This window comes from Vigna unguiculata, chromosome 10, assembly GCF_004118075.2.
Source record: "Vigna unguiculata cultivar IT97K-499-35 chromosome 10, ASM411807v1, whole genome shotgun sequence".
Taxonomy (NCBI): domain Eukaryota; kingdom Viridiplantae; phylum Streptophyta; class Magnoliopsida; order Fabales; family Fabaceae; genus Vigna; species Vigna unguiculata.
Window position 1 is genome coordinate 40,132,281 of NC_040288.1, and position 24,011 is coordinate 40,156,291.

General features: G+C 32.1%; 4 protein-coding genes and 1 non-coding gene across 6 annotated transcripts; 2 read left to right on the forward strand and 3 right to left on the reverse strand.

Moving 5' to 3' along the window:
* Positions 1–1,657: 1,657 nt before the first annotated feature.
* On the forward strand, positions 1,658–7,016 carry LOC114166644 (heat shock 70 kDa protein 14-like). Its single transcript, XM_028051399.1, has 10 exons — positions 1,658–1,735; positions 2,038–3,250; positions 3,580–3,807; positions 3,884–3,979; positions 4,103–4,327; positions 5,025–5,213; positions 5,304–5,450; positions 5,625–5,774; positions 5,861–5,991; positions 6,370–7,016. Exons 2-10 carry the CDS (start codon positions 2,081–2,083, stop codon positions 6,560–6,562), a joined length of 2,529 nt encoding a protein of 842 aa, XP_027907200.1. The 5' UTR covers positions 1,658–1,735; positions 2,038–2,080; the 3' UTR covers positions 6,563–7,016.
* Positions 7,017–9,951: 2,935 nt separating this feature from the next.
* Positions 9,952–12,967, reverse strand: LOC114166038 (probable inactive nicotinamidase At3g16190). 2 transcript variants are annotated; one of them, XM_028050690.1, is made up of 6 exons: positions 12,872–12,967; positions 12,646–12,790; positions 12,453–12,566; positions 10,950–11,184; positions 10,756–10,872; positions 9,952–10,177 (listed from the first exon to the last, which is right to left on the reverse strand). In XM_028050690.1, exons 1-6 carry the CDS (start codon positions 12,946–12,948, stop codon positions 10,095–10,097), a joined length of 771 nt encoding a protein of 256 aa, XP_027906491.1. In that variant the 5' UTR covers positions 12,949–12,967; the 3' UTR covers positions 9,952–10,094. The 2 variants fall into 2 exon arrangements, with proteins under 2 accessions (XP_027906491.1, XP_027906492.1); XM_028050691.1 differs by lacking the exon at positions 9,952–10,177 and having other exon boundaries at positions 10,756–10,903.
* A 1,055-nt stretch (positions 12,968–14,022) lies between these two features.
* On the reverse strand, positions 14,023–14,096 carry TRNAR-UCG. Its single transcript has one exon. It is a non-coding gene; the product is annotated as a tRNA-Arg (tRNA).
* A 696-nt stretch (positions 14,097–14,792) lies between these two features.
* On the forward strand, positions 14,793–19,034 carry LOC114166272 (protein SYS1 homolog). Its single transcript, XM_028050989.1, has 4 exons — positions 14,793–14,998; positions 15,138–15,652; positions 16,297–16,523; positions 18,596–19,034. Exons 2-4 carry the CDS (start codon positions 15,429–15,431, stop codon positions 18,601–18,603), a joined length of 459 nt encoding a protein of 152 aa, XP_027906790.1. The 5' UTR covers positions 14,793–14,998; positions 15,138–15,428; the 3' UTR covers positions 18,604–19,034.
* Positions 19,035–19,354: 320 nt separating this feature from the next.
* LOC114166270 (probable sulfate transporter 3.4) lies at positions 19,355–23,905 on the reverse strand. The gene is made up of 13 exons (XM_028050987.1): positions 23,496–23,905; positions 23,102–23,150; positions 22,789–22,996; positions 22,479–22,650; positions 21,638–21,703; positions 21,419–21,532; positions 21,198–21,314; positions 20,936–21,062; positions 20,513–20,799; positions 20,218–20,408; positions 20,029–20,114; positions 19,865–19,941; positions 19,355–19,774 (listed from the first exon to the last, which is right to left on the reverse strand). Exons 1-13 carry the CDS (start codon positions 23,826–23,828, stop codon positions 19,631–19,633), a joined length of 1,971 nt encoding a protein of 656 aa, XP_027906788.1. The 5' UTR covers positions 23,829–23,905; the 3' UTR covers positions 19,355–19,630.
* Positions 23,906–24,011: the final 106 nt, after the last annotated feature.

Below are 24,011 nucleotides of genomic sequence, written 5' to 3' on the forward strand. Positions count from 1 at the left end.
TTTTGTTATAAAAAAACACAGTCTAATAAAGAGATTTCCCCTTACAACCGTTTTATAATTGTTGTTTCAATCAGTTATCTCTAACAAAAAAAAATGTGATATTATTTTTTATCTTGAAAAGAAAAATACTAAAGACGCATGTATTTTCACTTATTAAAGAAAATGAGAAAATCTTTGCTGCATGAAACTTTTCATTAAAGTAAATAATGAAAGAGAATGAGAAAACTTTTACATCATACACGTATTATATTAATATTTAATTTTACCAAACATACATAAGTAATTTTATTCAAATTAATAATATTTTTTCGTGCTACAATAAATTATTAAGGGAGATGGAGAAAATCTTTACGCGATAAATGTATTATATTAACATTATTTAATTCTTACTATGTTATCTAAAACTTAACTAATGTTGGTTCAGAATTATTTTTAAATATTGAGTTATCATTTTATAGTTTTTTAAAATTATTTTTTGACTTTTTCTAAAGTTTCAAAGTAAAAGGGAAAAAAGTTCATCATAGGCTCGAAAAACTTATCTTTTTTGTCGAATTTCTACATGATATAGATATATCATAATGTCTTTTAGTTACTAAGTATAATTAGTTTTATTTTCTTTTATCTTTATTTGTAAGAATTAATATTTTGTATTTTTTTATCTTTGTCATTACTTTCTTTTTATTTTGAAGCCTTGATTTTGTTTTTTCATATTTTGTTAAACTAGTGAATGTAGAAGATAGAGTTCGTCTTCTTTATTATTTTGAAGCCTTGATTTTGTTTTTTCATGTTTTGTTAAACTTGTGAATGTAGAAAATAGAGTTCGTCTTCGCTATTAATTAAGTCTTTCATTATGTTTGTTGTGTCTTTTAAGGTTTAGAAAAATACTCTTTTCCATTAAAAGATTATACAATTATTGAATAAAATTTTATTGTTGAAAAAAAGATTATAATGACAAATTTTAAAACTTTTATTATTAATAGATATTTTTTGATAAATTAAATTTTTTTTATTTTTAATAATATCTTCGTCGATAAATTTTATAGTTAAATTTCGTTGATAATTTATAATATTTATTATTGATTTATATATTTTTGCTGGTAATGATCCATCATTAAAAATGATATTAACGTTTTCATTTTTTATTTTAATTATTTAATTGCAAAATTTGTGATTGAATGCGTTGGTAAATGATTTTTTTCTTTTAAATTGCATCTTGTAAGAATTTAAGGGTAAAAGTCATTGTTGTTTTGAAAATTTATTAGTAAATTCATTGGTATATATATATATATATATATATATATATATATATATATATTTTAAATACATGAATAAATCTATCCGTAAAATACACACCAAATTTCTTGTTAAATCCCACTAAAATAAGAAGAAGAAAATAAATCTTTTTTATTTAACAATATTTTATAATAGTTTTATGAAAAGTGGTTTATATATTATATACACTACATTAGAATTGAATTATCACAAGGTTAAGGAATTTCAATTTTCCAAATATAGATAAATTTATTTTCATCTGACAATTTTTTAATTTTAATAAGAATATATATACACACACGAAGATTAATTAATTACAATGTTTCCGTGCGTTGCGCGGGTAAAAAAGCCTGTTTTAGAAGTTTAACAACAATTGGAAATGGAAAAGGTCGTCACTGAAAATTTAAAATCAAAACTCCAAAATTCCACACAATCTCTTCTCTTCTCCCGTTCTGTGTTTTGGGTACAAATTACAAACTCCTTAGACTCCTACGATTGTTACGTTCTCATTCATAACAAAATTCTTTGTTCTCTCTTCAAATTTTGATACAACTCATATCATTCAATTTCCGCTGCTTATCTTTTATTCATGCATGATGGAACACTGCTTCCTTTATCATCGATTTTAAATGTTGAATTTGCTTCATCTATTATCCAGGTTATTAAGTTATTGTTCGTGCAAGTTGATTAGTTTGTAATGTTTATGTTTAATGTGTAAATGAATAGTGTAGCGACGAGAGTTTTTGTTTTTGTTTTTTTTTTCAGATTTGATTTTATTCTGTTTTGGGCGGAGTTTTGATTGAGGAAGATGAGTGTGGTGGGTTTTGATTTCGGTAATGAGAGCTGCGTTGTTGCAGTTGCGAGGCAAAGAGGGATTGACGTTGTGCTTAATGACGAGTCCAAACGTGAAACGCCTGCTATTGTGTGCTTTGGTGAGAAGCAACGTTTCATTGGCACTGCTGGTGCTGCCTCCAGTCTGATGAACCCTAAGAATTCAACATCACAGTTTAAGAGACTCATTGGTAGAAAATTCTCTGATCCCGAATTGCAACGGGATCTTAAGGCATTGCCATTTCTTGTTACCGAGGGGAATGATGGGTACCCGTTGATTCACGTGCAATACTTGGGTGAGGCTAAGAAATTTACACCTACACAAGTGTTTGGTATGATGTTGTCGAATCTTAAGGAAATTGCAGAGAAGAATCTCACGACGGCTGTTGTTGATTGTTGCATTGGAATTCCAGTTTATTTTACTGATTTGCAGAGGAGGGCGGTGTTGGATGCGGCCACGATTGTTGGTCTACACCCACTTCAATTGATTCATGAAATGACTGCAACTGCCTTGGCGTATGGGATTTATAAAACGGACCTTCCAGAAAATGATCAACTGAATGTTGCTTTTGTTGATGTTGGGCATGCTAGCATGCAAGTGTGCATTGCTGGATTCAAGAAGGGGCAGTTGAAAGTGTTGGCTCATTCGTATGATAGGTCTTTAGGTGGTAAGGATTTTGACGAGGTTTTGTTCCATCACTTTGCTACTAAGTTCAAGGAGGAGTATAAGATTGATGTTTGCCAGAATGCTAGGGCTTCCTTAAGGTTGAGGGCTGCCTGTGAGAAGATGAAGAAAATGCTTAGTGCAAATAGTGAGGCACCTCTCAACATAGAGTGTTTGATGGACGAGAAGGATGTCCGTGGCTTCATGAAGCGAGATGAGTTTGAGCAACTAAGTCTTCCAATTCTGGAACGTGTCAGGGGACCTTTGGATAAGGCACTTGCTGAAGCAAATCTTACCATTGAAAATGTGCATACGGTTGAGGTGGTTGGTTCAGGTTCTCGTGTACCCGCCGTAACCAAAATATTGACAGAGTTTTTCAAGAAAGAGCCTAGGAGAACAATGAATGCTAGTGAGTGTGTTGCTAAGGGTTGTGCTTTGAAATGTGCAATTCTTAGTCCCACGTTTAAAGTACGAGAATTTCAGGTAAAGTTTCTTATGTTGGATTATTTTCTGTTTCTTTTCAATCCAGAAGGACCCTTTGTGCCAATGTTGGGTTTTTAAGCTTGTTTGTTTGTTGTCTTTAGTACTTGTTGCAAAATTGTACAGATCTTTGGGAATTATGATTTTTGATATTATTTTAATTACATATATATGATGTCTACCTATGTTTAGGCCCTTAGAAATTCACTCATCGGTTTCTATTTTTAATTTTACATTGATTGCCTATTGTCGATCCTGTGAACTGCTGATATATTAAGCTTTGCATGTGGTATGATGTTACTATCTTTTTTTTTTCCTTTCATAACGTGAAGGTCAATGAAAGCCTTCCTTTCTCGATTTCCCTTGCATGGAAAGGTACTGGTCCAGATGCACAGGACAATGCACCACAAAATCAGCAGAGTTCCCTTGTTTTTCCCAGGGGTAATCCCATACCAAGTACCAAAGCTCTAACATTCTACAGGTCAGGAACATTTTCTATTGATGTACATTATGGCGATGTAAGTGAGCTGCAAACACCTACCAAGATTAGCACATATACTGTAAGCCAATGTCCAACTTTCTTCTTTCTATGTTACATTTCTTGTGGCAGTGTTGTTACTCTTTGAGTGTAAGCAGATTGGTCCGTTCCAAACTGCAAATAGTGAAAGGACAAAAGTGAAAGTGAAAGTTCGTTTGAATATTCATGGAATTGTATCTCTGGAGTCTGCCATGGTAAGTTTTTTTGGCTTTAGAGGTCCTTCTCCCCTCAATTACAATAAACTCCGTTGTGAACTCATGGTAGTAAACAGAGAGCATTTGTTCTTGTGATCTAACAACTTTTATTTGTTCTTTTAGCTCCTGGAAGAAAACGAAGTTGAGGTTCCGATTACCAAAGAATCAGCAGGGCAAAATACTAAGCCAAACATTAACGAAGCCCCAATTGACGCAGCTACACCTCCAGCCTCCAATGACACTAGTGCAAATGTGCAAGATGCAAAGGTTAGTACTGATGCTTCTGGGGCTGAAAATGGTGTTCCTCAGAATGAAGATAAGCCTCTGAAGACAAATACTGATACCAAGGCGAGTAATGTTGAAAAAGTATTTAAGCAGTTGCTAGCCATTTTATTTTCATTTCTTTATGTCAATCGAGTTTTTAGCAATATTTGTATTATTTTATTTTGATTCTTTTATCCTTTTATGTTTTTTATTTTATTTTATGGTTATGGTAAGTAATATGATAGTGCTATAGTTTAAGTTGTTTAAACCATATAGAAAAAAAGTTTTCAGAAGAATTCCACATATATGACACTTGTTGAATGTGGAATTTCAAGTGTTTGCATCATCCTATAGTTTATTTAACTTGCTTGATTTTTCACTTCAGATTAAATTTAAATCTTAGGGATGGTTGACTTGAGAAATCATTTTCCATTTTTTTTTGTTTTTATTTTTAGTTAAAAATAGTACTTTTTTGTTTTGTTATTTATGTTTATAAAGATTTGTAAAGAGATAGGGAAAACATTTTTTTACCATACAAAAATTTGAAAACTGAAAACAAAGTGAGGACATTGCAATTTATGTTATTATTTGTAAAATCAACAAATAAATATAATTTTTTTCCTTAATGTAAAGACCTCGTGTGTTTCAACAGTCATGTACAATAATGCATACGTATTATGTTCTATGCTTGTTGGTTTGTGTGTCTCTACTAGAGTTGTTCAACATGGTTGGTGATATTTTCTACTTTGGCTGACTGAACTTTTCAATGTTATGGGTTCAGGCTCCAAAGAAAAAGGTTAAAAAAACAAGCATTGCTGTATCAGAGTTAGTTTACGGAGCAATGGTCTCTTCGGATGTCCAAAAGGCAATAGAGAAGGAGTTTGAAATGGCTTTGCAGGATCGTGTGATGGAGGAAACGAAGGACAAGAAAAATGCAGTGGAGGCTTATGTTTATGACATGAGAAACAAGGTGTGTGTTAATTCTTTCTTCTCTTATTCATGGTATGATATAAACTAAAATTGCCTATCATCAAATTGTTTTTATCTATCATCATTTCAGCTTAATGACAAATACCAAGAGTTTGTCATTGCTTCAGAGAGAGAAGATTTTACGGCCAAACTCCAGGAAGTGGAAGATTGGCTTTATGATGAGGGTGAAGATGAAACTAAAGGTGTATATATTGCTAAGCTTGAAGAACTAAGAAAGGTATAAATCTGTGTGATTCCTTCCCTTCCTCCCATCCCTCCGTCTAACTAAAAAGTTGTAGAAACAAAAGGGATTGCAGCCCCTGTTATTGTTACCCTACGTTATTTATGGACAAACATAATGTTAGTTTTTAACATAAGGAATCTTAATGGGTGGTTATTTATGTGATTGCAGAAAGGTGATCCCATTGAAGGGCGTTACAAAGAATACATGGAGAGGGGTAGTATAATTGAGCAATTCATGTATTGTATAAATAGTTATAGAGAAGCTGCAAAGTCGAAGGACCCCAAATTTGATCACATTGACATTAATGAGAAACAGAAGGTAAATAACTTCTCAAACTTTCTTTCTCTCGTTTCTTTGAACGGTTGTGAATAAATTTGAAATTGATTTCTTTTTAATGTTTGTAGGTCATAAATGAATGTGTTGAAGCTGAGAAATGGTTTATGGAGAAGCAACAACAACAAAGCTCACTTCCAAAATATGTCAACCCTGTACTCTTGTCAGCTGAAATAAGAAAGAAAGCTGAGATTGTTGACAGGTCTCTGTTTAGAATCTTACGTAGTATTTGGGTTATTTAGACATCATTTGGCTTTAGTATTTCTTTATTCTCTTTGTGTCACTGAATTTGATTTTAGTAATTTTTGCACCCTTTGTTTATTGGTTTTGATTCTCTTAATAATTTTTTAAATTCGTTCTTATAACCATTCTCTGCTATCTGCTATAGGGATTGAAAATTTTTTATCTTATACATTGTTACTAGTACATTATCGTGCCATTGCTTTATGTACTTAGAAACTAGTCGAGTTGGGGAAGGATTAGTTGTCACTTTTGAACTTTTAGAGTTATCAATATTTATTTTCTCTATGTTAATTGTTCAGTTTACTTTCTATTGAAAAAATATTTATTCTTGTAATAGGTTCTGCAAGCCAATTATGACAAAACCAAGGCCAACCAAACAAGGTACTTCCACTGGATCAGGAACCCCATCTCCGCGGGGTGATGAGCAGCAACACCCTCGAGGGGATGCTAATGCCAGCAGTAACGAAAATACTGGGGATAGAAGTAGCCAGGCTGCACCAGCTTCTCCTCAACCAATGGAGACTGATTAGTCTGAGAACGCAGGCTCTGCATAATTTTTGTTCTTGGTTTGCACTCAAGTTCATGCTCAGACTAATAGCCTCTATACCTTTGTTCATCCATTTGAGTATGCATTGGGCATGGAAAAAACGAACTTTGATTTGATGGGTTGACTGTGAATGACTCCTCTAACGTTTGGAGTAAGTAGAACCCTCTCAACTGGTTTGTATCGTAAGTTTTAATTAATATTATGGTGTTACTTCAGAATACATTTTTTTTTTACGAAGAGTTTTAAAGAAAATACGACAACGTGGTCTGCCTTCCCATATCTAGTGAGAATTGGCTAAAGTTACTTTCTCTAGATTTATAGAGTATTTGTATAAGTTTTTTAGAAGATGAAGAGTTATAATGTTGTTTCCCATTTAATACGTAAGTTTTGTTTTAGGTGACTTCATAACTGTTGTTATGTTTCATGGTCTTTATTTAAAGCTTTTTCTTGTCGTTTTAACAATGTGACAATGGAGTTAGATTTCCTCACAGGTTTTAATTTGATATTGCGTGGATCCTCTCTTTCTCTTACCACTTATCCTTTGCTGCTCTTTGTTCTTTAAGTTCATCCTCTTTAGTAGGCTAAAGGCAATTACCCATGTATAATTTATGATTTTATTCTCATTCCTTTGATAGTATCCTTATAATCTATTAGTTCTTTTAGCTCCCTCAATAATAAAACAATGGTTCAGACGACACCAATGTTTGGATGAACAACTAGCGATAATATAATTGGATTGATCCCATTATATTATAGTGTTATGTAACTGTGACTGATTAGTTTTTAGAGTGAACTAGTGGTGTAGTTGGTCAACACAGTTTGAATGAGTGATCTTGATGAGGGTATTTGATTGAAGGTTGTGAACTTGTTAGGACTTTTTGAAGTCTAATTTTTTTTGTAATTTTGAAGAATATAAAATTTACAGGTTATGATTATTTTAGTTTTTTTTGGTGCATGTGATTTACTTATTTCACTAGTGACACTAGAACGCAATATCTTGATTAAGTTTTAGAGTTTCATTGTTGTACTATTAATTTAGTTTCCTCATATGGTGTATTTTAGCTTATAAGTATTGCTTAATTTGTTCGTTATGACTATGTATGGAAGTAAATTCAAGGTTTGTGGTATGAAAATATTAAGTTATAAGAATAACTAAGAAAGTCATACGATAAAATGTACACAATTTTAATATTTCTTGTTTGTGTTGAAAGATTTTTCTATAAGTTAAAATTAGTTTATGTATAAGTTAATTTGTAAGAAAATTTCCATACAGTTTAATTGATTTTTATATTATGTTTAAACTTTTTTAGCATGAGAAATTATTTTATATTTTTTCTCTTCTATAAGCAGAATTCTATCCGGATAAGTCTTATATTTAATGCACATAGCATAATGTTAAGTTATCATGTTTTGTATTTAAAATCTAATTATTAGATAATGATTAAAAATAATAATTACAATAGTAATAATAATAATAATTTTAGGGTTAAGTATGTTTTTGTCTTTTAAACTTTAGTAAAAATTGAAATTAATATTTTTTTAAAATTTTAATCTAATTTATTTTTATAACTTTAAAAATACTTGAATTTAATTATTTTAATCAAATTTTGTGAATTTTATTTAACGTTTCAAATTCTCAACTAATGTTGAAATAGAAATATAGTGTACTATGTAATCAATTCAAATGTTATTATAAAACATATTTACAAAAATATTAAACGATATAATTAACTCAAATGTTATCATGAGACATATTTAAAAAGTCAAATAAACTCAACAAAAGAAAACTGAAAGATTAAATTGCATTAAAATTTTAAAAATTGACTAATTCCAATTTAATCCTTATTTTTATATTACATTTACATTGTCTTCATTTCATAACATCATATGCTTAGGGTCTACTCTATATAATCACGCACAATGACAAGTTATCTTATCTTGTATTTAAAATCGAATTACTAAATAATGATTAATAATAATAATAATAATAAAATATTAATATTAATATTAATATTAAAAATAATAATTTATACAATATATTAAGAGTATATTTTTTATGTCCACAACTATAATTTTTATTTTCCCCTTTAAAATATTTTTTTTATTAATTTTTAACATCAACCATTATTTTGATATGTTTTGTATAAAAGTGCCTCAATAGTTTTTTTTTCCTCTATTTATTTTACAAATTTTTGTTCTTCATCACATTTCTGTGTTTCGTGTGACATTTATTGTGTTCACCCCTTACTTTCAAGTAATTTTTCCTATCACATTGTATTTATCTTATTTTGTTTATTATTGAAGATATTTTGTACCACTTTAAATGTTTTTTGAAATATGTTTTCAAATCTTTATTTTAGATTCGTGTTTTTAGAAAGTTTTTTTGTACCTAGAAAGAGTATTCCAAAAGTTTGTACAAGGATCTATGTATCAATGTATGCGAAAACAAGAGGAAAAAAAAGATACTATAATAATACATAGCTAAAGCAATTGTTAAAAACATTAATGGTTATCATCTTTATTGATTGAGATGAAGATGGTTTGCTTTAGGTTGTTACCACTACAAAACTTATTGTAGCGAATCTCAAATACAGTATCTAAACTTTTTTTTTTCTTAAATCGCATAATCCAATAATTGTTTAAGTAAGTTAATCTAAAGTTTTCCCAACAAAATCTGAGGGAGAAAAAAAGGGGGTGCAGAAAGAGAAAATAAAAAATAGAAATGGCGGCCCAAAGAAATGTTAGCATGCACTATCCAAAAGGATATTAGAATTATTATTACATGTAATTTCTAAGTGCACCGGTATCACTTGCATCTTTTTTCTTTTTCGTTCTACATAACAAAAATATGGATTAATTTTTTGGGTCTACCTTACCTAAAGTTTGGTTTTCTGATTTTTTTTTTTGTAATTTTTTTCTTTATTATAACATATAAAGTAATAAGATACAAAATTTTAATAACCTTATTTATGTAGTTAATTAAATTAATAAATTTAATAAACATATTATTAAAATAAATAATATTTATAATTTATTAAGCATAAGTTTTTCTTAAAAAAAATTCATAGCATACATATATCACTGAATCTAATATATACTTGGTTCTTGAACAAAAGTACATTTTTTACTTTCTTAAAATTAATAACTTCATAAATTGCAATTTATTAGTCATAAAAATTGTAATAAAAAGTGTGTCGGTATAGGTGTAACCATTGACCTAATAATAATATATTCGGATAGCTACAGTTACATTGGACCTAATAATAATATATTTGGATAGCTACAGTTACATTGACATTTAAATTTAAATATTGGAGGATATTTCAACATTATTAAACAAGAAAAACATGTTAATAATGGACACAAGTAATATTAAAATAAACAGATATAGTCACGTAAATCATTTTATTAGACGCCACACAAAGGTTCGCTTAACTAAACTATACACTTGACAAAGACATCAACACCTTGTGTCTTGGAATTGAAGGCACAGGTTGTAAAAGTAGTACCATGATTCATGTAGATGAAGCTTTGGGCTCGCTCCATTCTTCTAATGTTAGAGTTGCAACTCCAATATTTTTCATGTCAAACAAATTAGCTGAAACCACATAAACATTGGTCATCAATGCATCATTTCCATCAAATTAACTAAGATTTTGAAAAACAAGGGAAGGTTACCTGCTTTGAGGGCATGTAGAATACAATAACTTATCCGCAAAATTTCTTTTGGAAAACACAAAAAAGAGATGGAACATTGAACATGCCCCAGACTACCCATGTGAACTAATGAGTAAGAAAAAGCTTAGTTTTGCAATTCTATGTGCTTGACTCCTGGAACATGTCCTTTCAGAAATTGATAAATTGCATCTAAAGAAAAACAGTTTCATAATAAATCTCACCAGCAAATTAACATGGACTTATTCAAAGGTGTTGTTCATTTCATTAGGACTTTGAACAGTCACATCACTTCTAATGTCTAATAGTTGTACAGCTTGTGAAGTGAGCAAAAATACTCATACACCAAGTTAACTAATTGACAGTTTGCAACACAGTTTTATATATCAGAGAGTTCTTGAAGATATGAGTGAATAATGTGTGTGCAACCAACAGATACACTTCCAGGGAGAACAAAGAAAAATTAAAAAACAAAGACATTGCAAAGCTGAAAACCATTACCAAGATGAATATCAGGTGTGGCTGCTGCTGTAGCATCAACAATAACAGTTACTGGTTGATAGTCCAATGCTACAGCATCATAGACAGTTTGCCTAATACAGTTGGGAGTTTGAACACCTACATCCAGTCAACACACAAACATAGAACTCTTAGAAAGTTGACATTGTGTATGTATTACAAAAACTATGACTCACCAGTGATCACCAGACTATTAATTCCTGCTCCTTGAAGGACCGAATGAAGGTGTGTAGCAAAGAATGCACTAAAACGGGTTTTCACAAGTTTATAATCCCCTTCTTTAATAACCAGTCCATCAACTAATTCTAGACCTTCACTTCCTTTACTAACTGGACCAACTTTCCCTTTGCCGTATAGATGCCGACGAAAGACTTCAACATCTCTTCCTAAGGGATCATGTTCCCGTACTACCTGGAAACATGTTTAGAAATATAATTCAACAGTTAGATAGCTATTTCTTCATACCAACAGTTCAAGATCTCTGGATAGTGCATATAGAATGATTTTACTGATATAACACTTTAGCTCTAGAACATGGTTTGAATAGAGTCTAAGACTTCTTTTCATAGAAACAATAGTCCAAGACTTTAACTCTAGAACATGGTGTTTGACCGTCCATAGGTATAAGAAGGACAAAGTTTTATACTGATTAATCCTAAACTTTGAATTAGGTCGGTTACCCCTTCAAGATAAACTTAAAGGATTCCACTAAACAAGTACACCAAATCACTTCTGATGATTTTAAGTACAACTCCTAGTTGTCCTATCTTATCTTCTCTTAAATCTAAAGTTTACAAATATTATCACCTACCACTTCTGACTCCAAGAGCAAAAGATAAGAAGGTGAAGCTAAGGAAAAACTCTACAAGGTAAAAAAAAAAGACGCTCCCAACAAAGGTATAACATAGACTTCTATGGCAATCTAGTACTAGTGGTAACTCAAGGTTTGGAAAAGGAATAAGAATGATAGGCTTGTAGGAACTTGTGCTAGTTTTTCTTTTGTGTTCTTCCTCCTTTTTCATAGACTTCGTATGATATGACCATTGTAGCATGAATGTCTTTATACTGTGCAGGAGATTATGATCAAAGTCTTGCATAATTACTTGATATAACTTTCATTTGAATTCTTCTCTGAAAAAACTGATATTATTGTACTTGTCAGTACTTAATATAAAAGAAGAAACATGGTGCAATAACTTGTTTTAAGTGTTTTGGTATATATAATTGATTACAAGACACCCCTAATCAATTATTTTTTCTGTTTTCTTATTAAAACAATAACAAATAATATAAAAACTAATGAATAAAAGCAAATTATTTTTTCACTCGTCTCTTCTTTCTTTTCCTTTTTCTTCTCTTCCTTTCCCTTATTTTCCTTCGTCTACTAAACGAAACATAAAAATAAAAAACACTTACTGGTGTACATTTTCATATTCTTTCCCTAATAATGAACAATGCTTCTGAATAAATAATATATGCACTCACAGTGGATAACAACACTCTATGTTAAAAGTTATTGATGGATAACAATGGTATGTGTTCATTAAACTCTAATTTTACACGCTTCTCGACCAAGCATGGAGGTTCACATTTCATACTAAAATTTAAATAAATTCATTGGAAGAAAAACATTGAAACATTATACACCAGGAACAACATAGAAAGAATGTTATTATTACCCAAATAATGAGAATTCCACGCTGCCTAGCAACATCCACAGCTTTAATCACATTAGGGACAATTTCTTTTCCTCCTTTGACAAGAAAGGGACCTCCACCTTCTATAAAATCTTTCTACAGACACAGAGAGAAACCTTAACTTCTCCGAACACGTTCTGACGAGGAACAACATCGAAAGTAAACAAGTAAGTACCTGCATGTCGATCACGAGAAGCGCCGAGCGATTAGAATCCTCTGCCATTGTTTCCGAAGAGTAAGCTCGAGCAAGTGCAGATTTTGAGCGCAGTGACAAAGACTTTGGCCAATTGGGTCTCTTATTAAGTAGGGTATTTGTCCCACTGCACACAGGAACATGAAAGACGAACCCTAAATAAGTAAGGGGAAGAAAACGAAATTGAAGAGAAAGAAGAAGAGATTACCTAAAGCTGAATTTGGGTGTTTTGCGGTGCTTCAGAAATGGAAGAGGTGAGAGATTGAACTGTGCAGATTTGGCCATGTTGGCTTTCACCCTCACATATTTTGTTTTCTTTTTATTTAATTTATTTTTTTATATTTTATTTAAATAAAAATACATTTCATATGAAATATTTGATATCTAATCGATTTGAAATAATTTCAAAACAATTAATATCTTACTAAATTTATTAATTTAAAAAAGAAAGTGAGATGCACATAAATAATGAATATTTGACTGAATTACTTTTTATCAGTAAAAAGTGATAAGTTATTTCACTAAAACATTTACTCTAAAGTTTTCTTTGTCTTCAACTTCGTTTACAAAGTGCATTTACATTCACAATTTTTTTTCAATTAAGTCTTTTAATTTTCAAAAGTAATTCAACTAGGTCATTTTTATTAAATTGTATATATCACGTGTTACATCATCATATTTTTTATTTTATTGCATGTTTTTAAAAAGTGTAAAATATCTGTCATATAATAGTACTGGTGTCACGTATCATATGAAAAAAATATATATATATACATATATATATATATATATAATATAAAATTATTTAATTTAATTTTAATATTTAAAATTTTGACTCAATGTGAATCTTAATCTCAAATTTTTTTAAATAAAACAATATTGGGTATTCATATGGATTCATTGAATGTAATTTAGTTACGTAATACTGAAATTACATGTGCCTTATGATAAGTAAATAATTTAGTTATCTTTTATTTTTGTAAGTAATTAAATATTAAAAAGGATAAAATGATAACGTAATTGTTTTAGTTTAATAAGTTCTTAATTATTAAAAAATAAAAATAAAAAGATAATTATTTTAATTTAAAAATACATAATTAAAAAAAATATTCTATACATAAAATATTAATGGTGTAGTTAAGCTCAATAAATTAATAAAAAAATTAAAATGATTAAAAATTTCATTTTTATAATATTTGATTTTTCTTATCATATTTTTGGGTTTATTCATGATCTCTAAAATACTGTATACATCAATATATTTATGTTTATATATTATGTATTTTGTTTAAATATACTAAAAAGTTTGTTACATTATAATAAAAATTATACATGCTAAATCGAAAAAACAAAGATTGTCGACCACAGTGGGAGTCGAACCCACGACCTTTTGATCCGAAGTCAAACGCGCTAATCCACTGCACTATGCGGTCAACTACGTAAATACTGGTTCACAGATTATTTTTAATATTAAAAGTACGAGTCATTGTCAAATATATTTCATAAATTGCACCAAAAGCACGCTAGATAATAAAGCTATTAAATTGCGGACTCGCGTAAGTAGAGAGAATATATGTTTATAAATGACAATTAAGCTTTTCATTTATTTATTTATTTATAATATTTTATTTTTATTATTTGTGAGTTCTTAATCCAAACTTATAGTACAAGTATGTAAGTTTGAAATTGATATATTTCCTTATTTTGTAAAAATAAATGTTAACAATGAACTTTTTTACATATTTTTTTAACACGATTTTTACTATTTGTTTGAAAAAACGAAAATTTGATTGAATATCATCTCCTATTCAACAACATTCGATCATAATTTTAAATGAAATTTAAATAGGAAGAGTGTAACAAAATAAATGTGTTTGAAAATACCATGATAACACTTATTTTAAAAATATTTTTTTAACAAAAAGTTTTGTTGACAAAGTTGACATGAGAAAGTTGACATGAGATGAGGGTACTAATTTACTAAAGTACTAATAAATGATGTTTGTTATTAATAAAGGAGGAGAAAGTATTATTTTCAATATTTTTTATTCAAAGATAAATTGAATTATATATATATATATATAACTAATTTTTATCTTCTAATAAATATGTATGAATGGTAATTCAGCATCAAATAATGCGAAAGATACGAAAACGACAAATTAGAAAGCAAAAACGACACTTGGGAGTTTCAACTTCATGCTTAGTGAATTTGTGTGCAATTCTTCTCCCTAAATCTTCATCTCTCACCATCGCCGTTGGAGAACATTCCAATTTTCTCTCCAACAAGAATTCGTTCTCAGCCTTCTCAATTTTCGGCGTGTGCTCCCAATCTGTAATTTCCCTTCACTCTCTCTCTATTCCTCTCACTGTTACTACAAAGTTGGAATCTCCTTTCTCTTCAATTTCTCGTAAGATACATCGATCACGTACTTATATTGATTTGTTTTTCTCACGCTGATCTTAATTTTCAGTCGATTTTCCCTTTCAAGAGTTACCACTTCAAGAATCCAGATCTGAGTGTGCAGGGACCATCGTTTGCATTTGGACAACATTGATTTGGGTTTTGAAGTGCTTTAAGGAAACTGGGGTCTCTAAAGTTTGTACCTTTTGTCGAATGACGAGTGGTGTGGCTTCAATTGCGGAGATTTGGATGACTGGATTGCTGCTGTAGTGGAGGAAGTTTGAGAATTGGATTCGATTTGTTTGAGGAAATTTTCTGGGAGGACTAGGTTTTTTGTGAAGGAGTTTGTCGGGTCGACGTCATGTTCTATGGTGCGGTGGTATGGGACCCCTGGCTTATTGTTGCTCAAATTGTGTGTCTTCAATGTTTGTACTATATCACCCTGGGGTTGCTCTTGTCGATACTTGTTGGCACTCGTGTGTCTCGGATGAGTCTCGTGTATTTCTTTGACTATGTTGCGATTACCACCTCTACCGTTACTGGTTGGTGTGTTATTGCTTCATTTATGCTAAGCTCGGTTACAGGGTAATTGTTCTTTTTCACCTTGGCCTATAATTGATTACTGATTGTGAGTCGTGACTCTACTTCCCAGTAGTGTATCGTATTTTTTTAACTCACTGGTTACAAGATTGTATTCACTATGTATTATTCATTTGATTGCTTCTTCGATGTTTCTGAATGAACCTTTAGCATTTTGTAACCATGCATTTAGCATATATTCCTCTTTCTTTCATTACTTTCCGTTTTTGGTTTGGTTTAGCTGCGATATGCCTCTAAGCTTATAAATGAATGTTCATTCTTAAAGCCGTTCGAGTGTTTGTTGTCCTTGTGTAGGACTGGTTGTGCTGTATTCTAGAGTAGGGAAAGAAACACAAATTAAGGTTGGGACCTTTGAGATAGATGTGTCTTTAATTTGAAATTTTAAGTTCTCTTTCTTTCAATGCTTTTGGAATGTTACAAAATAAGAAATAATTTGTTTTTTTCTATATCTTGTGAGTTAACTATTTTACATTTAGAAATTCTGTCCAATGTTGTGTTTCTGTTTATTACTTTTAGTGGAAGGATTGAACCAAATGAGGCATTCTTAGCTGTTTGGTTACGGCTTATATGTATTATTTGCTCAAATTATGTTGTAGCCATTGTACTTATCCCACTGTTTTTTTATGCAGGGCGATATATATGTTTTATTTGATTGAAAGATCACGAAAGTGTTTGGATTTTTCAGCCACACTCTACATTGTCCATCTCTTTATATGCATCGTGTATGGTGGTTGGCCCTCCTCTATAACATGGTGGATTGTGAATGGTTCTGGAATTGCAGTGATGGCCTTGCTTGGTGAACGTCTGTGCATGAAGCGGGAACTCCAAGAGATATCATTAACACGATTTCGTTCAAGTAAGAATTTCCTCCTTCAATGTGCTGTTTAAATATTTGTTTCCTTGTGTTATATTTTGTATGCTGCTGTGCCCTATCTTTCTTCTATTTTGTGTTTTATTATTTTTAGAAACCTGAATATATGTTGAGGCTGGCAAACTGAATTTGTGTTAGGCGAGCATTTAAATTCTATATGTATGTTCTGTAGGATGTTCTTATTTTCTTTCTTTTCTTGCCTTTTCCCCTATGAAACATTATGTTCGGATGGCAAAACCTTAATCTGTGCATTAGGTTTTATGTTCTCATGTCTGTTTGCGTATCATTTTGCATTAGTTTTTAGGTTTTATGCTATTCTCTTTGTTGGTAGCTCACATGATCTAGAGCTGGGGAAACCTAGGGAGAGCAGTGGAGTTTGATTAATAGCAGTATGCTCCCTGTTTTCTGAAAAACAATAGGAGTTAGGTACATATTAATTTGTGAAAATCTGGAATTTTAAATTGATGAAAGACCCTTGATGAATAGTATGGTACATTTTACCAAATGACAATTCAATGAAACTCTATAGTTTCTGAGTCACCACCATATGACACATGTCAAATTCTAGAATATTTCTATTCTATTAGGATACTGCCGATTTATGTTTTCTTGTTACATTCCCTTTTTATCCTGTTTTGTACTGGGCAATGTGACAGCCTCTTGGCTCGTGTAAGAATTTTCTGTAGCCACAGACAGTACTTTAATCGCTTCGGTAGCTTCCCCTTGCTCAAAAACGGTCACAACAGAATTATTTTTGAAATTCTCGAAAGATCCTTCCCCCAACCAAACAAGTGCAAAGCTCTTTGCACCAAGCCTCCAGATCGTGCTCTAAACCAACACCTCCAATTCTGGCCAATAACCCAAGGCTGTGAACCCACCATGGAACCACCACCTGACCCTGCTGACTATTATGTTACCTGCTCAAGCATCAAACTACCAAATTGAAACACAACCATCCAAAATCCAGCAAAAAAAAACCGATAAAACACAGCTTTATCTAAAATCTGAACTCAAGTTTACAAAACAACAAATGGGTATGATCAAAACCACACATTTAATTCTATTTCAATAAATAATGATTATAACAATGAATGGTTTGTGCAAATTTTTCACCAAAATTGATAATAAGGGTGGACAGAGGGGGGGTTGGACATGACACTGACAGTGAGGTAGAGGGCAAAGAAAGAGATCTAATTTGTGAGTGCAGAGGGAATAACTAGAAAAGAGACATACACGTGAAGTGGAGCCGATACAACAATAACAAATGCTTCGTCCTATTAAGGCAAGGTCAGCTACGTATATCATATGACCTCTTTTGGGTAAAAAGAGGAGCCCATATATTTTAATATTTAGTAAATATAAGGTCTATTTAGGTATACATTTTTCTAAAAGTTACCTTAACTTGTAAATCTTTTAAAATTGAATACGTTATATTTTGCTAGAGAGAAATAGATCCGTACTGAGTGTGGGGAAATATCCTTTTGCACACTTTTAAAATTTGCAGTTTTTCCGGGTAAACACCCCTCGGGAACTAGGGATTTTCATTATGTAGACACTAGTGAAAGACAGAATGTTTTGCCTGTCTGCCCATTTTTTATTTTTGCATAAATTATTAAATTTAATTTCTTTTATCAGATTAATATGTTTAGATGTGGGAGTCTCAAAAAGAGTGGTAGATGTTTTGGGTGCAGTTGAAGAGTACAGTAGTCTAACAAAATATGCATACCAAATGAGGGTATTCCCTTTATTATAGATTATAGAAGAAGATTATTGATTTTAATATAGACTAGGGAATAAGAGGCCCTTCATACCTTCCATATTTTTAAAGAGTGGGAATAGAATAGTGGGAAATAAATAGTGGTTTACCAAAGTGGTTTTTCGGGGGTATAACAAGGCACAGAAATGTGTACTCCAACACCTTGTATTCATTTTATATTTAATATAGATATAGATTGTCGTTTATAGATAATGATGTGTTAGAGAGCTGTCTGTTTTGTATACTGTCCAAAAGATGGTTGACTATTCCTGTTGCTTAATACTGTCTGACTTCCTTGCAGATGTGTGATTGGCTGAAAAATACATTTTTCAAGAAAGAAGTGCTGCAGGATGGTAACCACTTTTGCTTCTATATATTGGATTATCTACGAGATACTGCCCAAGAAGTGAATAGTTCTATTCTGCCGTTGAAAGACCTACATTTCCATTTAATTCTTTAGTTGCAATAGAAATGAAACATATATAACCAGACGAGATTAGGTACATAATTTTCAGGAATTACTGGAAGTCTTGATGTAATTTATTTATATTCTATTTTTGATTTTCCAGCCCTTTGGTGTTGTTGGTTAAGGTGATGCATTAGTTGATAGAATTTCTATTCTTTTTACCCTTTTTGTGAGTTTTCGGTTCTGTTTACAGTCTTGGAATTATGTTACTTCTTTCTGTCTCGCTACTTTGAGATTGTTATATATCAGCTAGCAGATTGAACCTCTTCGATAATTCTTTATTGATTGATAAATTTGCACCACAATTTTGTTCGATCTTCCTCTACATAGTTTAATTACTAATGTTACATTGTCCATGTAGAACCTTATTAAATGAATGAGAAGTAAACCATTTGTAATAACCATCCCTTGTCGTGGTAGTGAAGCTTGTTAAAGTAATCTACAAGATGGATTACTTCATTTATACGTATTGGAAGCACTGGCTCCGCTAACAATCGCTTTCTCTTTTGTTAGTGCGAGGTCGTTTTTTTCTTTTTCAAATTGAGTGAAAACTTAGCATTCGTGTTAGGAAAAAGGAAAAAGAATATAGTCATATCAGAAAAAAGGAGAAGACTGGAACGCTCGTCCTTTATTCTTTCTTTCATATCAAAATATCTATCATATTTATCAATGTCTACGGAATAAAGTCATCTCAAAATTTTGCTTGGATGCTCTTCTGAAACAACAAAAAGCCTCGGTTTGTCAAGGTTTCTGCAAAAACCAAGTAAACCATCTTGGAGGAAAAAGAACATTTGATGTTAAAAGGGTTTCTGAAAGAAGTTAGAATCCTCATCTTTTTTTCCTTTTGTGACTGAAATTCATCTATGGAATTCAAGGCTGAGCTTTCCATGAAGATGAAATGTCAGCCACAGCTTCTCCAACAGTGAGATAGACACCTTTCAACCCAAAGGAATCCAAAATATTTGACTGATGCAACTTTTCCATCACATTCCCAACAGGATTTGCCAACACAAGCTGCACCAACGAATTATGAATATAAGTATTTGAAATAAAACTGATGGAAGTCTTTATGGCCTTATAATATGGTACGATCAGTATCTATACCTGAAGTGATCTTTTGTCCAGCACCTTTCTAAGTTCACATAGAGTATCGATTCCACTTGTGTCTATGGCTGTAACAGCTGGGGAAGAAAATGAGAAATTATTGTTTTCAGTCAAAAGTATCTCAAAACTTGATAGAAAAACTTCAAATCAGATAAAATGCATACCCGTCATGTCCAAAATTATACACTTCAATGTACTTTCATTGTTTGCTTTTACTCGCTCTTCCTCTTCTCGAACCCATCTCAGTATCCTATAGCAGGAAAAGCACTCACTCAAGTGGTTGGAATCTCAGAATCACTCAGAAATTGCCTCTAAAAAAAATCTTTGACAATCTATAAGTCGCTTTATCTAACCTTTCTTGCAGGTAAGTTGAATTAGCAAAGTAGATGGGAGACTCAACAGCCAAAATGATAAATGAAGGAATCCTCAAAGCTTCTCTATATTGGTTTAGGTTGTGGAATATTGGTGTCCCCGGTATATTCCCCAAAACCAGTGTGTTTGGCCTAGAGACATGAAGCAAGATCTTGAACACTGATATCCCCACCTAAAGATTTTGGCCAAACCAGTAATATTAATTACATAGCATCAACCCACAATGCATTTTAGGTTTCTAATAACTGGAAACAGATTAAATTATTCCTAGCTTACCGCTATTCCAAGGCCTAGAGGCACTGAAATGAACAGAACACCGAAAAAGGAGCACAAGCAGGCCAAGAAATCAAGCTTGTCAACCTTCCACAATTTATATGCAGCTTGATAATCTATTAGCCCTACAACAGCAGTGATTATAATGGCTCCTAAGACTACATTCGGTGTGTAATAGAACAACGGCATCAGAAACAAAAGGGTCACTAGAACTGCCGATGCCATGATTATATTTGATACTGCTGTCTGTGCCCCAGCATTGAAGTTCACAGCTGATCGAGAAAATGACCCTGCAAATTTATTTTAGTGTCAGAATTGACGTTGGTAAAAATTTAATGGACGGGGTGAGAGATCGTGTGTTTAACTCCTCCACTAACAAAAATACTAACAATCGATTGAAAAAAGAAAATAGAGAAGAATCATTACCTGTTGTGACATAGCATGAAGAACAAGAACCAGCTATGTTCATAAGACCAATGGCCATCATTTCTTTGTTTCCATCTACCTGGTAGTTCTTCAGTGCAGCAAATGTTCTTCCCACTGCAATTCCTTCCTGAAACAGAAGATAACAGCAGTTTAATCATATGGTGTATTGTTTGTATCTAAGGAGGGAACCATGTTATTTACAACATGGAATGTCAGTAACATTTTCTATATCCATTATGTTTCTCAGTTTGGGACAACTTACAGTGAGAGACAAAATCCCAGTGACAAGTCCAGTTTTGAGAGCAAGAGCCAAATAAGGACCATTGAAGTATAACATGTTAGATGATGGTGGATTAAGTCCTTTTGGCAATTCACCGATCTGATAGAGAAAAAGGATAACCTTTATTAGGAATGAAAAGAATATTGGAACACCTCTAGTATATTTTTTTTTTTTTAAATAGAAGGGGAAGTGCCATTTCTTACAATAGCAATTTTATGTGTCTTATTTCTCAGAAAAAATACTAAAATTGTTGACAGAATTACTGATGTCAACGGCGCAGCTGCTGAAACCCAGAATAGTTTTGGCTTCCTCAAGCTCTGTTGCAATCACTAAGAATTTTCAGATCTCAGGAAGTAGCAGAATTGTTTTAGAGCAAAGAGTAGTAATCTATGTATATGTGTATTTGAGATATAGAATCTTACAATTTGCCTTGTTGTCAACAGGAATATTAGAAAACTGAATCCCAGCACAAGGTTTTGCCATGACCACTGCACAAGTTGCTCAAAAAAATTTAGTGAGCATATACGTAATTACACTTACATTTGTAAAATTGGGACAAATATGAAATTTACTTTCATTTAGAATTCACCCTTAATTGCCTAGCTATTCCATTTTTCCTTTCATGACATGATTAGAAGGAAGAAAGTTTTAGTTTGATAAATAGTTGAAATCTAGTCCCTTAAGATATATGATGGGTCTTTCTAGATAGAATCACTGGAAAGATACAACACCAATGAGACATGAGCTTAACTTATACATAAGGGATTGACACTATCTCCAATCTAAAACTTTAAGACAATAAATTTATAAGTTTTCATCCTATACTCAATTTTCTCAATTTTATTCAATGTTAGACTTAGATTTACATTCAGATTCCTAACGATATAAAAGTCAAACAAGAGAATATATATATATATATATATATATATATATATATATATATATATATATATATATATATATATATATATATTATACGAATAGCTGGTTTTCAATTACCAATCTCAATTCAATGATAGTGTGAATTCTTATTTCTTAAAACAGAATCAGTGCTATCAGAATGCTTTACGGTGGGGATTTTATTTTGTTTTGTTTTAAAGCTGCTTTACTCTTCCAACCATTTAAAATATGCAAAACAGTAACTGCAATATATATCTAAAAACAGTTGTGGCCGTCCTTTTTAAAAAATAATATCTCCATCTTAACCTACATTATTACAAAATCGGAGTAAAACTAGAATAAAGTATCAGTATCAAACTTTACCTCTTCTCTTTGCTTGAAAACAGAGATAAGCACAGGCGTTATTTGCATCTTGTTGGTGAAATGAACAATCCCAAGCAACCCTTTCAGCTGTTGCAGTGAAACAATAATCGCTGCACCAGCCATGAAACCCACCAGAGTTGCCTTTGAGAGAAAATCAATCACAAAACCTAATCTGTAAGAATCATCAAAGGCTTTTATCAGTCATAAATATCATTCAACACAGCTATAAATATATATATATCCTTCAAGTTGCTATATTGAAATTTAAGTGAAAAAATCCACAAGAGAAAACTAAACCATGATTGAATACCTTAATATACCCAGAGAAGATTGGAACAAACCGGCAAAAAAAGTGGCAGTGAAAGCCATTTTGAGATAGAGAATAGGATCTTGAGTGTAAGAAATAGTCTCAGTTAACATTGATCCCATGACCAAAGATGCAATTGAAACTGGACCAACACCAAGATGTCTAGAACTCCCAAGCAGGGAATATATCAACGGAGGCACAAAGCTGGAATCTGCAAAATATTCACACCACTTCAAACATTACTCACACATCATCATTGATCATACACACATCAACCACAAGAACTCAATGACATGCACAAACAAAGGGTACTGACATAATCCAAGAATGGGTGGCAAGTTCGCTAGCTTAGCATAGCTGATACCCTGCACAAAAAAATCCAAACTTTAAACATACTTTTAACATACTTCTATGAAACATCATGCACTGAGTATTATGAATCATGGTCTCAGAACCTTTTAACATGACACTTCACAGAACTTTTCAATCTTCAAGACTGAATTTTTATAAAACTCGGTTACATGTTACGTGGAGATTGTTTGTTTGTCAGAGACTGGTAATTCGGTTCCTGACAAACCAAACCAAACACTGTGATATGTAACAAAGTTTTGAATTCTGAAAACTCGACCAACCCTGTTGAACTTTAAGGTGGTTTTTGATCATGTGATAACTTTAGAACAAACAATGGCAGAAAGAGAAAAGTGAGAGACCTGAGGAATGGCGAGGCTTGCAATGGTGAGACCTGAGATGAAGTCAGAGCGGAGAAGGGAAAGGTTGTAGAGAGGGGCCCATTGGAAAATGGGGAAGAGGTATTGAAGAGCAAGGAGAAGTTTCATGAAGCAAGTTTGGTTCTTGAACCTGTGAAGAGGGTCATCGGGGAAGAAGATCTCAGAGAGTCTGTGTCTGAGTTTCTGCAAGGTGGTGCGTTCTGGTGGCAACTGAACCTTGTGGATTTCCATGGCTGCTGGCACTGGCATTGCCATTTGTATCTCACTTTGGATCTTCATGCTGCAACCATTGTTGCATGCTAAGTTCACACCCATTGTTTCTTCCTCAGTTTTCTCTTACCAACAAACACAGAGAAGCTACGAATTTATAGAGGCAGAGAAACCATGGCATCAACTCAACAACATAGGGTATGTGTCGTTATCAAAATTCCCGCTATTGGAATATTCGGATTTCTCTTCTTCAACCAGTGATCTACTTCTTTATTGCCATGTTTTTAT